The sequence below is a fragment of the Apodemus sylvaticus genome, chromosome 5, assembly GCF_947179515.1.
Source record: "Apodemus sylvaticus chromosome 5, mApoSyl1.1, whole genome shotgun sequence".
NCBI lineage: Eukaryota > Metazoa > Chordata > Mammalia > Rodentia > Muridae > Apodemus > Apodemus sylvaticus.
In genome coordinates, this window is record NC_067476.1 from 164142420 (window position 1) to 164160280 (window position 17861).

At 44.3% G+C, this 17861-nt stretch overlaps 1 protein-coding gene across 1 annotated transcript; it reads right to left on the reverse strand.

The window, feature by feature from the left end:
* Nucleotides 1–1048: 1048 nt before the first annotated feature.
* Ythdf1 (YTH N6-methyladenosine RNA binding protein F1) lies at nt 1049–17066 on the reverse strand. The gene is made up of 5 exons (XM_052184548.1): nt 16814–17066; nt 16422–16446; nt 15175–15254; nt 7435–8955; nt 1049–2345 (listed from the first exon to the last, which is right to left on the reverse strand). Exons 1-5 carry the CDS (start codon nt 16838–16840, stop codon nt 2319–2321), a joined length of 1680 nt encoding a protein of 559 aa, XP_052040508.1. The 5' UTR covers nt 16841–17066; the 3' UTR covers nt 1049–2318.
* Nucleotides 17067–17861: the final 795 nt, after the last annotated feature.

Here is a 17861-nt window from a genome sequence, read left to right on the forward strand (position 1 = left end):
GTTTAGCCCATACTTCTGTGCTTCTCACCCAATTGCTGTCAAAGCCAGGAATTCCTCCTCTTTGGAGCTCAAGGACTACATGTGTGCAAGACACACAGATGAGAATATAAACCACACACGCTTTAAAAACTTCCTAAAATACAGGTGTTTTGGAGGTGTAAGTTAAGGCCAGAGACTAATTTTCTTGTGCTCGTTTTGTATCCATATCAACCATTATCTTCCACAAGTAGAGAGGGCAAGCATGAGATCACATTTAGGTTCTTATCTGAATCTCGCATGTCAAAATGTACAGATGTAGACTGACATGGAACCTGGGAGGTAGAAACAGGTAGAAACTGGGAGTTTAACACCAGTCTGGGAGACATGACACCTTTTTCGACATGGAGAGGGGCAGCTGACTGTATTGCAGCTTGGATCTGTGTGTTTCATTTTTAATTTTCCCTTGCAAGAAAAATGCTGGGAACAAACATTAAAACAATAAGGGGCCAGCAAGATGGCTGAGTGGGTAAAGGTGCTTGCTGCCAAACCTGATGACCTGAGTTTGATCCCTGGACCCATCAAGCAACAAATGGGCTTGCCCACAAGTTTTCTTTTGTCCTCCACACACAGCCTTTAAGAAATGTTTTAACATTCCGGGCGGTGGTGGCGCACGCCAGGAATCCCAGCACTCCAAATCCAACACCCCCCCCCCAAAAGTTTTAACATGTGAGATTAAGTTACAGAACAAAGCACATTGGATGTCTACAACTTTAAAATGTAAGAATTAAGGTGTAAGGGAGAGATCAAGGAGTACCAGCCTGGAGGCAAGTGTGTAACAGGTGATGTATAACTGCTTAACAGTTTGTCCACCTCTGTTAGCTTCACATTCTTACATAGTTGGGGACTGAATCCCAAGTCCTAGATGGAGCTATGAAAGTTCCTGTCTTTTTAGTACCCAGAGATAAGCAAAACTGCAGCCCTTGGCTTCCACTGCTTAGAGCAGACCCCATAGATTTTTCAGCTATAAGAGACAAGGCACATACAGCAGGGAAGACAAGAATACACAAGCTTGCTCAACAGGTGTTTATTAAGGCTTGTATTCTCCTAGAGGACAGGTATCCGATGTTGTCCACGACTCCGTACAGGCAGTAACAGCTCGAGGAAGTGACACGTTCTAAATACAAGTCTAAATAATACAGCTTAAATGTTAACTCAGAGGGTCTTTTGGAGTAAATAGTTTCGGAAGGTATCTGCTCTCTAAGACAGTAAGGATCCTCTACAGTGGGCGCGTGCAGATTCAGTATGCGAGGGCGTCGGGCATGAGCACCACTTTCATGCTAAACTCCAACTCCAGGTGGCGGTGAGCTCCTCCGAGGCTCCTCATTCCACAAAACATGATAGCAAATTTGTTTTCTAAAGTTTTTTTTTTTTTTTTTTTTTTGCTTTTTTTCACCCATTCAACAGGAAAAAAAAATTAGACACACAGTGAAATTTACAGTTGGCAGCAGCATCCATCACACTGCCTGTACTATCAGATCCTACAATTAAAGCTTAGCGTTACTGGTATAAAAACTTAAGACAGCATCAGGATTCTCAAGAGAAGAAAGAGGACAACTAAAAATGATCTACAAACAACTAAGAATGTCGCAATGCTGAAGCAGACTTAAAACACCTTCTAGTTCCTTGCCACAGAACCTAAACCTCATGCAGTGGCAGATGGTGGCAAGAACTGGAGCACCGCTCTGTGTGGGCACTAAACTATGGACAGCTTGCCCATAGACAGCTGTGGGCACACTTAAAACTAAAAGTTATCTGTCTAGTAGGAAACTCAAAAAGGGCAGGTCAGCAATATGATGGATACCACAGATAGTAAAATGGCAAGCCACTTCAGTACTGTGAAGAGACATCAACAGCACATGCTGAATGGGCTTTTTGTTTGCTGTAAAGCAGGAGAGGGCAAGAAATATGAAGTATCCTATAGGGATATTAAATGACTAGATATAAGAATAAGAACATAATTTCTGCCAAAATAAAAATATCTTTGGGATGTATTAGGTGTTTTGTTTTGAAGAATATTTATATTTTGCATTAGGTCAATCTGACTGATAAGCTGACAAACAAAATACTCCTTTATTAGTGAGTTCTACAATATTATAATACATAGAAAAATACAAATGAATGCAGATCCATCTGGCAAAAATGAACTACAAAGATAAAGATGCAACAATCAACCCCGCACGAGGACGACACTGGAGCTGACTCGGAGACAGCACCAAGCATACAGCTTTAAAACTCTGTTTTCAAAGTCAACCATTAACCAAAAACAAACTGGCTTGTCCTTATTGTTTGTTTCGATTCTGCCTTTCCTGTAAAAAGAAGAGAAGAGGTTATTAGCTCATGAAGCACTTTGATTTGCAGGCGAGGCCTTAGGCTACTTTACTGACTGCAGCAAAAGATGGGGATGTGTGCTTGTCTGGGCAGTCCCTGTGGATCTGGTACTGAACTACCAAGCAGCCTGGTCCCACAGACCATGGCAGGAGCTACCACATGCTGTCCTATCCTTTCTCAAGACCCTCTGCACAGAAATTACAGAGACATGCCAAATCATGTGTCTTCTACCCACTCGCCCATGCTTCCTCCCCCTCCCCAAACCCAGCTGGCTCTCCCTCATGTGCCAATCATGCTAGTGAAGAAACAGTAGAACCATGAAAGCACCTGTGCTCCAGGGAACGACTTGGCATGCACAGGGCACTCTAGCATGCTTAGTACAAAGGAATAACTAGCCGGGCAGTGGTGGCACACCCCTTTAATCCCAGCACTTGGGAGGCAGAGGCAGGCAGATTTCTAGTTTGAGGCCAGCCTGGTCTACAGAGTGAGTTCCAGGATAGCCAAGGCTATATAGAGAAACCCTGTCTCGAAAACAAAAAACCAAAAACCAAAGGAATAACTTTTCTAAATTTTCTTTCATTTCAACAAACAAATGACTCAGAGAACACCAAAATCAGACAGGCTTTAAGTAAGCTCCAAGTCAGGGCTAAGTAGGATAGGAAGACAAACTAGATCCATTTAGTTTAAGCCCTTCCCACCAGCTCAAGCTTCCTCTGTGGCCTTCAGCAGTACTGACCAAGTTAGGGCATAGCTCCTCAACTGAACTGACTTCCTACATCCATTGACAGCATGCATGCCACACCGACCTGGAATTTACACCCACTCTTCATGTCTGCCTAGCTGGTTTCTTATCAGTGTGTCTAGTAGTTACCTCGTTTTCCCTAGCAATGCATCTAAAGTCAGCCAATGACAAAGTGTCTCTGATCCAAGGAGCATGCACACACAACACACACACTCCCATCCTCCCCACTCTCCCTCATGTATCACTGTCATGCTATTAGAGAAAGTGCATAAATACCAAAAACTACACTCAGGTTAAAGGTTCCATTCCTAACATGGTCATTCTATGTGTGAACTGAGAAAGTTGTCAGTAGAGTACCTATAAGTTACTGTAGTTTCTAATTGCTTACTTTGGGCTTTGTTTTGAGACTGTTTCACGTACTTAAAGGTGGCCTTGAACTACTCCTCATCCTTCTGCCCCCATACACCTCTTAAGAACTGGAATCACAGGCACACGCTACTGTGCCTAACTATATATATCTGAGCCAACATCTGTACTTTCCTTTGGGGTTAACCTGGACTAAACAGGTTTGCCAGGCATAGCAAAGACCACCATCCAAAGTCCAAGACAAGGCTTCTCAAATCTTTGTTTGGCTCCAATCTTAAGGAGGTGGCAGAGCACCCAGATCAATGAGTAGATGGATTACTAGTAAGAATTCATAGCCCTCTACCCTGAGGTGTAAAGAGAAAAACTCTTCCAGCAGAAGCCTGTCTCTCCCAGAGACAACGGCTGCTAGTAAAGCAGCAGGAGGAGGGAGACAATGTCTGGCTCTTTCAGCCTTCAGCCCTAGCAATAGCTACAGAGCTTGTTACCTGCTTAAGATTACTCATAAAACTTTTTGGAGGGGGGCTGGTGCAGCTGAAAGATGAAGTATACAGAACACATTATCCTTATAGGGCTAGGTGTATATGATCCACTCCAGAGGCCTGTCAGACTAAGGTCAGCGTCAATAGGCAATATGCAGAACACTCAACTGTCATTGTTTTAAATACTAAGAAAGGCTGTTTATTGATTAAACAGAAGAAAATAACTATGAAGGGATGGCAAGGTTACCTAGCAAGCTAGAACACATGTGGCAAGCCTGACAACCTGAGTCTGATCCCTAGGACCCATGACAAAATCTCCAGCACACAATACATGTGTAAAATGTAATGAGTAAAACTAAATGTAAATGTAAAAAATGAAAGTAGCTGAGACCCCATCTCAAAAACAAACAAAACACTCAAAGTAACAGGTGTAGACGTGGATGCCTTTAATTCGAAAGCCCAGGAGGCAGAGATTAAGACCAGCCATAACTATAACAAAAAAGACCCCCCCCCAAAAAAAACAACAACCCAACCAAACAACAACAGCAAAAGTCAAAATAAAACATTAGAAAAACAAGGTGTCAGGCTGAAGAGATGGCTCAGTGGTTAAGAGCACTGACTGATCTTCCTGAGGTCTAAGTTCCATCCTCAGCAGCTACATGGTGGCTCACAACCATCTATAATAGGATCCAATGCCCTCTTCTGGTGTGTCAGTAGACAGTGACAGTGTAGTCACATACATCAAATAAATAAATAAATCTTTAAAACAAAAACAAGGTATTAAAGTAGGATTTGGAGGCCAGCCTGGATGAAAAAGTGAGTTCCAGAACAGCCACAGCTACATTGAGAAACCATGTCTTGGAAAATGAAAGAAAGGGAAAAAAATTAGCATATTTCATATTTATAGCTGGACAAGAAAACTCTGAAAAGGAAACTGTGAAAATGTTAGCTTTGTTTTTCTTTTTAAACACGAGATGCTACTTGAAAGTGGTGCAAGGTAACTGTCAATGAATAGAAGGTGGGTCAGTCCTCGGGTCAGGAGAACCTGAGGTGTCTCCAGGAGCCTCAAACACTTACTTTGCAGGCACATTTTAGCCTGAAGGAAGGAGTAGCTCTTCACTCCTCACCTGACTTCCTTTTTTGGGAGTGGAGGAGACAGGCAATCTTGAGTGCTGGGATTTGAAGTGTGTGCCACCACCACCCAGTTTCCCACTTCATTCTTAAAATGAAATGGTATTCCTCAACAGCCTAGACTCTCAATCACAAAACACCCATGATTCCAACTCCTAGATAAACTAATAATAGCCCAGCCTCCCTGGAGGGAAAGATGGAATAGCTGGTGGGCAACTTGCATAAGGCCCAATGAAGATATGACTTATCTAAGGACTGTCCCACACTGGGTAAAGAGATGTTTGAAATTCGACTAAAACAGTTTTAAAATTTGTCTTCTTCAACAATACAACTTAACATTCAACTCAACTGATAAAAAGATTTATGGCTAGGCTGACAGAGTTTGGATAAGAGTTGGCAATCCTCCCTAGGATGCTCTTCATGCTAACCTCCAGAATGGTGGTCTAAGGACCACCAGGGATCCTGATTATATACTAATTAACTTGTAACTCCTGCAGGTCACTCAAAAGGCTTATCACAAGAGCAGACACCTGACAGACATTGCTGTCTAAGAATCAAGTTTATAATGTACGTTTTAAGATGGTAGAATTAGGAGCTAATACTGTTCTTGCCAAAGACCTGGATTTCATTCCGAGCATCCACATCAGAAAGTTCACAGCCATCTCTAACTCCAGTTTCAAGGGGATCTGACACCCTTGTCTCTCTTTTCCAAGTACCTGCATGCATGGGATGCATGTAAACTCATAAAGGCACACATAAAAACTTAAAGGATTTTAAAAAACAGAAGAAAAAGTTTTAAAACAATTGGAATTTTTAAGATACAAGCAGACGAGGGGCAGAATTTTATCCCTAAGCCTATCACTAATCTCTGAGAGCTAGTATATTTTTAAAGAACTGAACATTCTTTTGTTTTCTGAGATGTTATTGATTTGTATGTTTGTGTTTTACCAATACATACAAGTTTCTGTACTGCAACAGTGCAGTGCCCTTGGAGGCTAAAGAGGGTGTCAGATCCTGTAAGACAGTAGTTATAGACAGCTGCTGTCATATGGGTGCTGGGAATCGAACCAGGTCCTTAGGAATACCAGCCAATCGTTGAACCATCTCTCCAGCCCCACCCAGTACATTTTAATAAAACTCTTATAAAGAAAACCAAGCATGAACACAAATAGCTACTAGATAAAAGTAGAACCCAAGTTTCATTCACTATCCTTGTTCTGATGGTGGCAGACACAGTACTAACAGTACTGTGCTAACACAGTGGTTCCAGGTGGTTTGATCTATAAATGTTCTAGGCATCTTTGGTTTGTATAGGTATACATATGATACTAGCAAAACAAAACCACTAACAACTATTTCTAAGAACACATGCCACTTTTGTGGAATGCCTGTGTATTATTTATACCCCAAATGCTAAACCTACAGAATTTCAGTGACTAGAAATTAATGCCATCTCTTTCTTAATGTTTTATCAGTACTTGTGATAAGGGTAATTTAATGGTACTAGCAACAGCATTACTACCTTGCTTTCTCCATATCTCCTTCCTCAAAATACTTAATTATTCATAAGCAAGTTACCTAACTCAGGGGACAAAAAGATTGGAAACAACATTTCATGAAAAGAAAGAACAATCTCAGGATCATAGAAATAAGAGCTTCAAAGTACACATTAAAATCTGTCTCATTTCTGAAAACCATTTCTGTTCTGAAGACCAAATGGCCTCAGTTAAAACTATCTCCAGCCAAATGGACCTAACCATATAAACCATTAATTACAAAGTATCTAGAACCCAAGTCAGCTACTTATCACCCCTGCCCCAGCACACCATTCTCTTTAGTACTTAAATGATAGGAGTTTAAGTTCCTTCAAACTGCAGGCCTTTTGAGTTCCTAAAGGATGATAGGAGAATGTTGGACCCAGAGCTTCCAACTATGTAGAGGTGCCCCAGAAGCATAAATCCTTGGGCAGGTGGAACATCACAGTGCAGTCAATGTTACTACAAGGACAGTCTCCCTGGGCCACACGAATATTGATTTCTAAGTGTGCTTGAATGGACAGACACTACAAAGAATAGCTTCCCCACATTCTCATTCTCTGTTCCCATGTACACATAGGTCCAGATTACCATATATCATAACAGAAAAGTAACCGTTTCATTTACATTCACTCAAAACACCACACTACTGGCTCATCCCAGCAATGTGATAGCTAAGTTAAGAGATGCCACCTGTAGTGTCTCAACTCAACCAAGGCCAGCCAGGAAGATGTCACTAGACCAACAGACTGTCCATTACACTCCAGTCTGCTGTGCAGGTCACCTGTGTAACAGGTGCTTAAAGACAACTCACCTTGCGCACCACCTCCTCTTCCTCCTGGCGTTTCTCATAATGAGAAAAGTCGTCAAAGATAGAGGTTGTGTGCTTATAGGAAGCAATAATCTTCAGCACTTGTTTTGCTTTTTCTAAGGGCACCTCCTGTGTATCACGGGAGTTTGTGACAGGTTTGTTGTCGTTATTCTCCAGTCTGATGTGCCGCAGTTGGTTATTGGGCACATCCTTGACAAAAATCCACTTTACATCAAACTTCCCCTTCCACTTGTCCTGAGACCAGACCCCAGCACTGGTGCCATAGTCCACAGGGGACTTCATCTCTGCCACCCCACAGAAATGTCCACTCCCATTGACACTGAAGAGCAGATAAACAGGCCCCTTGCTGCTCATGGAGCGGAAGGCGCCATCCAGGCGCTTGTTGCCATGTTCAGTACTACACCAGATGGAGTACTTGATGGAGCGGTGGATGTCGTCCTCAGAATAGCTCTTGATGATGAACACCCGCCCACTCTTAAGATTCCAGTCGAACTCTTTAGGGTTATAGCTGTGGGCAGCTTTCAGTTTCTCCAGGACAGGGTGGGACTCTACACTTGGGGCAGAAGCAGGCTGCGCATTTCCAACAGAGTTACTGTCACTGTTGGCCCCTCCACTCTGCCCAAATGCTGCATTTCTGTTTCGAGGAGCCACCCAGCGAGGTTGAAGTGGCTGCTGAGGGCTCTGATACTGTGGCTGGACCAAAGGTGGGGGCTGAACAGGGAGAGGCTGAGCTACCTGCTGGGGCTGTGGGGCAGCCTGGGGGGATGGTGTCTGCTGGGGAGCCGAGGCCTTTGGCGCAGGGCCCTTGTTATCCCAAGTACCAATGTCCATGTTATGCTTTATAGGTGGAGGAGGCAGTGCACCCCCCACTATTGGCCCACTCTTTGTTTTTATCTTAGGCTGTGGTTTTGCAGGCTTACTAGCAATGGCTGCCCATGAAGTTGGTTTTGAAACTGGCATGTTTACATTTGTCCCACCATTGCCAGAAAGGACACCAGTCAGTGCCACACTGTTGACAACTGAACCCACCGTCTTAACTGCAGAGGTGGTAACATCCCCAATCTTCAGGCCAACCATACCCTGCTCCAGACTGTTCATCCCAGGGGCCTTGTTGAGTGTGTCACTGTGAAAACCTGTCTGCCCATCAACAACTGTGCCACCAAGGGAGCTTGGTGGGTAAGTGTAACTGCTCCCATAAGCTGAGCTCTGAGTCTGCTGCCCCTGAGAACCACTTGTTCCCCATGCTGAGAATGCAGGGTTTTCAGGAAAAAAATTAAACCTGTGCTGGTAAATGTTGTTCCCCAGACCCCCAGGCTGCCCAAAAACAGCATCATGCATAAAGTGATGGTCTCCATTACTAAGTTGTCCATAGGTAGTGAGATATGGGATGGGAGGGTCCCCTGCAGTAGACCATGGTGCCTCGCTGAGGGAGTAAGGAAATCCAATGGATGGTGGATAGTAGCTGGACAGGTAAGGATCACTCATCGAGGGGTAACTGTTACTCTGTGAAAACAAATAAGTGATGAGTTAGACAACTGTCAGACTGCTCAGCATGCTAACCACCTCACACACAGGTGCAAAAACAAAGCTAATATAATATAGCACACGATTATTTCTTCTTAAATGACAGATATGGTCACCAATGTCAAAACAAAAGTCATTAGTAATGAATGCAAACCAGGCTGTTGTCTCAAAGCACAGAGCCTACTTTGCAGTGACCTGAACTCAGGTGAAATGACCCAGCCAAACCACCCTTCTGCCTTTACCACCAGAGGAATCCAACCCAGTCCTGCAGTAGTAATATTTACAATGAACACTGACGGCACAGCAGAATGCAGACAACCTTAACAATGCACTAAGATGGCTCTGACAATAAGACCGGCAGGCTCCAGCTCACTGACCTGTTAACACACCCGGGCACTGGTATGTAATGTCACCTTCAAGACCCTCTCCTACACAATATTCCTGATTGCTACACCAGCTGGGTCTTTTTAACTGTCCTTCACATTTCATGGCTTCCTGGACACACTTATGGGTGCACAGAGTAGAGCACAGGCTCCTCTGCTGTGCCTTTACCAGTATCAAGTCCCTAGAGTTCTTAAACCCTGTTATCTGATACCAGAAAACCCACTTTAGCAAAGTCTTCCTAAGTCCCAACTCTATAGCAGAAGCTTCTAAGAGGGGCTTTAAGACTAGGTTACAGGGCAAAAAAAGGGAAGAGGATGGAAGCTTTTTAGCTTGTAGGTGCAGACTTTCGCAGTTGACAACTCTAGGATACCATCTCTTTGGAGAGACACTCTGCCAAGGTTTGGTGAGAATCAGGCACCAAGTTTTGGGCTCAATTTCAGTTTCTACCTCAACCAACAGTCTAGTTTCTATTACCTCACGCTATTTCTTTTCAATCTCTGAAAGCATCAGTGACGTAAGAGAAGGGACCTTCCTATAGCATGGCAATCTGTGCTTGGGGGTAGACATGTCCAGAAGGTAAGAAAGCTCCACTAGGCACCAGACCATTTCAGAACTATCACTTAACATGAAGTAATTGCTTCCCTGTAATGAAAACTTTTAGCATCCACAAACAGGTCACTATAAACATTCTAAAAACATAAAAAAAAAAACTTAGTATATCTTCTCGTGAAAAGATTTCAGTGATTCTGGCTCCTCCGTTGCAACCTCCTGCGCGTATGTCCTCCTAGCATCCTTCAAAGGAGCCTGAGCAACAAGGCCAGGGGGAAGAAGAATCAATAAGGAATGAGCAGAAGCCTTGCTCTAAGGGAAGCATGCCTTCACGGATATAAAACTGAGGCCACAGTCCTCCCCCCCCCCCCCCAAAAAGGAGAGAGACAGGTCCTCTTCCCTTTCCTCAGCACTTTATGCATGAGAAATAGACAAAAAGAAGGGAAGACCTAGTAGTGTTCTATCATTCTAACCCACTGGCCACAAACCAACAAATAGCAGAAAAGATACTCAGGTCATTCTGACTTATACCTAGGCCTTAACTGAGACTGACTCAATTTAGGCTTATGAGGTAAGACCCATCATAACAACAGCTCTCAAAGCCCTCCTGAAATATTACTACCTGAAGAACAGACATAGCACACAGATCACAAACAGCGATACAAACACCACACAATAGGTGGCCCCATTGTCCTCCAGCTCGTTCTGCCCATGCTATCTGAACTTGTAAATGCAAGCACAGCACCTACCTAACATCCTGCCCCAAATCCTAAATTTGTGTTTTTCAAATCCTAACACAAAAGATTCCAGCTAATTTTCTTTGCAAAAATCATTACACCTCAAGACCAGGGTGTGATGCTTCAACTAAAAATGTACATGTAGAAACACACATGCAGGACAGAGGCACCAAAGAAGAAAAGCATCAGCAGCACCTGCAAGATATAGACTTAGAGAGACCTTACTGCTTCTCGGAGTTGTAGAATGGAAGATGGAATAAGCAAAGATAAAATTAAACCCTATGGAAAAGGTAAAAAAATCCCAGATTAAAAGGTCACTGTTTACTAAGATCTCCTCAAAAGTACTGCAGACCTCCTCTAGTAGTCCAAACACCTAGCCATACCCTTCTTTGCCTCTGAACCAGCAGCCACACCTCTCCTAACTCTCTCCAACCTGAGAGGCCCACAAGCACGGTCAAACTGTGCTTTAGGCCAACTCCAGTTTTTACCTCAACCCCACTGACAGACCAACTTCTATTACCTCCCTGTTTCTTTTCAATCTCTGAAAGGGAAGCATCAAGCTACTTTGTAAAGTCATCTCAACCAGGCCATTTTATGCAGAAGAAACCTCTGTAAGCCAGTCTGACTGCCAACAACTTTTCTGGAAAGGAAGTGGTTCCCATCAGTCTATATTATATGGTGCCTACTCTGGTGAGCTGTGTAACAACTTAGCTCCAGTATGCCCTGGAAATAAATACACTGGGACTACTGGTAAAGCATGGAGAGCCTGTCCAAGTTCCCCACCTCCCTCTGTGTGGCCAGGCACAAGTTAGGGATTTACACTCACTTGTAAATCTCCCAAGCAAACAGCTCCTTCTAGCTTGGTAGCTCCACAGTATCACTGAAGCTATAGTATGAAGTGGTTTACCAAAGACACAGCTGAATAAACTAAGTTATGCAACAAAACTCAAAAGCTGCTCTTCACATATAAACACACCTCTCAGTACAACACTTGGGTTCCCACAGTTCTTCAGACAAGTAGGTAGTACCATATTTAAGATTTCTAACCAAAGCCTGGGTGTAACAAGACCACACAAAGAAGGCAAACACATCTTCCAGGCAAAGCCAGAGACCACTGACAGGTGAAAATACAACTTGGGGCTCTTAGGCTTCTTCTTCCTGATAACTAGAAAATTAGATAAACAAAATAGGCACTCCAAAAAATTAAAGAGAATTTAAATAACCAAGGCTGTTATTCCTATGTCATTTGGAAAGCCATAAATCTGTTCTAGAATTAAGAGCTTTTGCTCATTTATTATTAATCCAAATTTAATCACCTTGAGTGACAAGGGGGGGGTGGATTTTAAAAGACTAGAATACTTCTGCCCTTTTTTTGTTCTGAGAAGGAAAGAACTCTGAGACCATTTGAACAATAAGGCGATCAGCCCTGCAGATCATTTCTGGGCCATGCTGAGACCCATGCACTTCATCAAATCAAATCCATTATGTTTAAGGAAGCACTAAAGGCAAGGCTGGAAAAAAGTGAGCAAGTGTCTAGGACTCCTGGGACTGCTGTTAATCAGCATGTACACATTTGCTTCAAGAGAAAACTAGATAAAGGTAATGTTAGAGAACCCCAACACCCCGCTTAATTAGCCAGGCACTTTCCTGGTCTTTCCTCAGGGCTGAGCCTTCTGAGATTGTGGTGTGAACCCTTTATCTGACTAATATGCAAAGACAGCAGTTTCTGACAAGAATTTTTACATCTGTTTAAGCAACTTGCTAAGGAGCAAGTAAAGATACATTACATCCTTCCCTTTCCCCTCTGGGAAGCTGTAGTGGTAGCAAATTCCTCCTTACTGGGTACCACCACTGGACCTTTTACAGAAACTTTATAGTATGTGCATGTAACCACAAAAATCCAAGTCTACTAGAACTGCCTAGACATGGCAGTAACCCAAGTGTCAAGTTTCTCCCAGATATTCACAAACAACAGAGGCTGCGTACGCCCTAACAAGGCATAGCATTATTTAATTTAACTCTGGCTGCAGGCGGAAAAAACCACATAAACTCTGATAAAAACCTTTTATGATTGAGGAGGTTCAATTTTCAAGATAAGCTCAGAGTCCCAAGGCCAGCAGCTCCTCACAAATGAGCAGAGGTACAAACTTCAACATGGCCACACAGAACATGAGTTACAGTGTCCATCCAGCATTTTAAACGATCTTTGGGCACAAGAATGTACTACAGAAAAGTAGGGGGGCAGATGGCATTTTGGTCCCATATGAAGAAACAAGCAACACAAAGACAGCAGGCACCTGCTGAATGACTGGGGCCCTACTTCTCCAAACAGGTAAATGGCTGTCATGCTGGTCCTCAGCTGCTTCATGCTTAAGGGAAAACCTGAAAGCTTCCTGTGTTTTTACTTTCTACATACCTCCTAATAAAGTTGGGCATTTCTAAAAAATTTATTCTTAAGCGATATGCTGGTTAAGTACTTTACTAAAAAGTACATCTGAACATACAGACATAAAGGTGCCATGTTAAAGTTATTTACTAAGGGTGCTATCTTGAAGAACACTCCTTTTCACTGTTTCCCTAAGACTTCAGGGACATGTAATTGACAGTAAAGGGGAAAAACTGATTTTACTTTTAAGAAACTCCTCCCAAGTATTCCACGAGTCCCTACTTTATAAAAAACATTTCAAACATAGTAAAGCAACCCTTGTCCCTTGTTTTAATATTTAGTATATATCACTGGTATAAGAGAACCAGAAGTCAGGCAGTGCTGGTGAAGGCTTTTAATTCCAGCACTCAGGAGGCAGAAGTAGGCAGATCTCTGACATTGAGGCCCAGTCTAGTCTACAGAGGGAGTTCCAAGACAGCCAGGGCTACACAGAAAAACCCTGTCTTGACAAACCAAACAAAAAAGAAAACTAGGAAATATATTCAAAAGAATAGGCTTGTTTAACTTCTTATTTCTGTCATGGCCAATAGCCCATGACTAAAGCCAAGTCAGTTCTGCAACCCTATACTGACTGCCCAGATATTCAGGGGCAACCATGCAACCCTATAGGTTAAGGCTCCCTCAGATTCTTAGGCTTCTGATATGCTGAATGTGGTGGAAAGGAGAATGGAGAAAAGTTATAAAATGCTCTAAAATGACCTAGAAGGGCAGATGAGAAAAAAAGGGGGGCGGGGTTTGGGGGGCCAGTAATCCATTTCCTTCTGGCACAACAACCAGGGATAAAGCCTTGCTTGACTATAAATATACAGTGTGCATTTAAAAGTGGCAGAGACTATGGTTAAATCTAAATTTCAAATAGCATATGGCTTTGGTTTTTTTTGAGATAGGTCTTACTACTCAACCCTGGCTGGCCTTGAATTCCTGTTTCTACCCCCTGAATACTAGGATTAAAGATATGTATGTACCACCATGCTGAGATTGCCTATGGTTTTTAAGCAGGGCAATTTTGTTACCAGGAAACACCTTGTAGTCAATTTTCACGGGACTGCATAGGGAATCTAGTAGGTGGAAGCCACAGGGTGGGGTATAGGTGATCCTACCATGAAGGGAACAGCCAAAATAATGCTTAATGCCCATGGTCCCAGTAGGTTAGAGGAAAGAGATGTGAGAATAGGAGAGGCACCTTGGGGGCACATGAGGCTGCAATGATCAACATACATTGTACATACACATGAAATGTTAGAAGAATACATTAAAACAATGTTTAGCTATCTAGGCTACAGAGATGGCTCAGAGATTGAGCACCTGCTGATCTTGCAAAGGACCACAGTTCAGATACCAGTACCCTATATAGCAACTGAACTGTAGTCCTCTGCAAGAGGCAGTTCACAACCACCTGTAACTCTAGTTCCAGAGGTTCTTACACCCTCCTCTAGACTCTGAGGTGCACCTATACACACACCTACACTTATAAAAGTACTGACAGAAAAAAGAAAGGGTTCCACAGTGCCAAAGGTAAGAAATCCTGACTATAAGGTACTCGTTCTGTGCTTTACACATACTCTCTCTAATGCCAATCTCCCAACAGTCCTACAAGCAGGATTCTTTTATTCATACAAAAGGAAACTAAGAATCAAGGAAGGCAAGTCTCCTGATGAAGGCAGAACTAAGGTTCAAGCACAGAAAAGGAAAGGGAGTTTGCTGCACTGTCCAGAGCTTACCTACTCTCCTAGATCATAACTCCAACCCTCAGAGACAAAATGAAGATGGCACAAAGCTTCAGGGAACCACACAGTTCTATACATCATAAAAAAGCACTCCATCACCAGCCCACAAATGCTGAAAGTCTGCCTGTACCCAATCTCTATGGGATGCTGTTCTACAGAGAGAAAATTCTCTTCATCACTCAGGTCCAGGCCCAGCAGGAAGACCTGCACAAAGCAAATCTTCAAGACCACTCTATCAGTTCTAATACTTTTGAGACAGTCTCTTTGCTGTGGGATATAAAAGTAGAAACATTACAGTAAATGTATTACAAGCAAAGTATTTAAATAAAAAAATATGCTAATAAAATAAACTCACCGGATTGGACTGTCCAGAAAGGTAGGGTTCAAAGTCATTGTCATGAACTGCATCCTTCTGATGCAAAGAACCATTTTGTACTAGAACAAAAAGTTGCAAAATATTATCTTCAAACTTTAAAAAAAAATTACTTTTAAGCATGAAAACCTTAGTGAAGTCTATTTTTATCAGTTTTTAGTGGATATGATCTTACTTCAAAATGGGCACACTCATGTTTACATACTAGTTAAAATGGCATTTCACAACTTTTCCTAAATTCTTTTAAGTAAAAATATAATCATAATTCAGCCAGATGTCATTTTGTTGCAACTATAACAAAGGGCAAGAAACTTACAGCCAGACTTTGAGCCAATCTTGTGATGGCCCCTCCCCCACCCCAAGGTGGGGACTAAACCCAGGGTTTCCCCTATGCCAGCCAGTCCAGTACTCTACTACTGACCCTGGGCTGATGAAATCTACAGGGTCTCCAAAAATCTATCCCAGGCAAACAAAGGACAAGTGCTTTAAGAGCCCAGTTATGCATAGAGATCTGAGGGCAGGATGCTCAGTTGGAAAGGGCTGTAACCCAAGCTCACTATCATCTGATTCTCCACTTACTTTCCACTGTTACAGTGCACAGCCAGTAAAGGAAATGAAAGGAATGGTAAATAAAGTGTTGGGCCTTTTCCAACCTTAAAACACGATGAACCATATTTGGTTACACCCAAGTAACAACAACACACACTGGTTAAAAGTCTTCCAATGATTTAGTGTCACTCTTGGGTTCTCACAAGAGTTTTGGGAGTTTATTACAAGCCAGACTATCACAGGAGATAACAATAAACTTACAATGACTGTAACTAAGGGTGGAGGACAGGCCTCCAGGTCCACAGCTAGCTGGCTGACTCTCCTCCAGAGCCATCCACTACCTAGCAACAGAGGGCCAGTCAGTCATTCAGGCCTGCTAACCTCTGCGAGGTTGTCTTATCACCATCTCTTTCCCCACCAGGTAACTGTTCTGGCTGGCAGGGTCAAAAGGGAAATCGCAAAATATTATCTGAAGCACTCTGGGTACGCCTTTATTTTCTCTAGTTCCCCTCCAATCTGTCAAATACCCAGGAAATGGAAACTTTCATCTCCTTCAAGCTGTCGGGAGGAAACTAAGTTTCAGATCCGAGGCAGGCTTGGTGGACTTTCTCTTGTTCATACGGACTGTCGCTGCCCAGTCCTCCTCCGAAGTCCGGATGACTTCCCGGAACTCTCCTCACCTTTATTATCTTGTCCTTTTGTTCTCTGCATCGCCGCAGGCCAGGATATGCGGGTGGACACCACCCAGCCCGGGAAAGGAAACACAAAGTTACTATCCGAAGAATGCTCCTCAGAGGGCAATGCGACCCCGGCCCTGCCTCCAGATCTCCCATACTTTGATCACAACCAAGTCCAGCGACCCGCCATCGGACCCCAGAACTCCGGCCTGGCCTGGTATCCACCAGATCTTCGGCCCGGAGATCCAAGCCCTGACCCGGCCTCCCGGTTCCCAGCCCGGACCCCGCACCCTAACCCCAACCCAGCCTCCAGGTCCCCAGCGTGGCCCAGACCGCAACCTGTCTTGCCTTGTCCACGGCCTGGTCTCGTGACCGTGGTCCCGAGACGCCCCTACCTGGGGGTCCACGCTGGTGGCCGACATGCTTCATGAACAGCTCTGCGCGGGACCGGGGCGCCGCCGGCTCGGGCCTCCCGCGAGGCCGGGCCTGTCACGCCGCGCGCGGCCCCGTGCCCCGCCGCCAACTCCGCGGGTGTGGCCGGGCGCGGCGGCAGCTGTAGGCACGCGGGCCGGAACAGCGGGAAGCAGCGGAAGGTAGCGGACAGGCTGAGGGGGCGCCGACTCCAATGGCGGCCGCGGCGGCTGGGACGAAGCTGCGCGACGTCAGCGCGCGGGGCAGGCCGGGAGCGCCGTCGAGTCGCCACCATTGCGCCTGCGCACCGTCACTCCTTGCCCAGGATTTCGCGCTTGGGACTCAGTATCGCGCTGAAGGGGCGGGACCAGACCGGATGGGGCGGGGCGAGTGGGAGTCACGGGGGGCTCCTGGGGCGGTGCCTATTGGGGAGAAGGTGGGAGGTTGTAGCTAAGCTACACTTGTCCCTGAGTTTTGTGGCTGCTAGACTGGCCTCCTACCCTGCCCCGCGATAATCTGGGCCTTACAGGAGAGTGCTAGTATGTGACCAATGTTCACGTTAGATTCTGTACCCGATTCCATCACCCTGAGTAAAAGACAGGAGAACTTTGTGGAAGGCTATACGGCCCCCTTTGGGTTCCACGTGGGGAAAGCTCAATTCATCCTCAGAGTCTCCAACAAAGAAGTCACCCCATTAGCCATTCACTTTCAGGCAAACTCTTTGCTCAGTGAACCTGCTACCACACACAGACTCCTTCCTGTTCCCGCATAGCAGATATCACTTTCGTTAAAGTTTTATTTGGGGTTTAGAGCAATGGCTCAGTGCTAAAGACTACTTGCTGTTCTTATAGAGGACCCAGAGTTAGTTCCAACACCCACCTCACGCCTTACAAGTCTCCAGTCTCAGGGGTTCCAGAACTCTCTTCTGGCATTGGATGCACGTGATGCATATATATACAGACAAGCAGGCACACACACACATAAAATAAAATCCTTTGAATGTAATTTTTAAAAGATTTATTAATGTTTACT

Excerpts from the sequence above, each read along its gene's own strand:
- Ythdf1 (XM_052184548.1), bottom strand. The coding sequence starts at position 16,840 with ATGTCGGCCACCAGCGTGGACCCCCAG. Across the intron at positions 16,447-16,813 it reads CCACCAGCGTGGACCCCCAG|AGAACAAAAGGACAAGATAA; the intron begins GTAGGGGCGTCT and ends GCGGCGATGCAG. Across the intron at positions 8,956-15,174 it reads TTTCTGGACAGTCCAATCCG|AGTAACAGTTACCCCTCGAT; the intron begins GTGAGTTTATTT and ends TTGTTTTCACAG.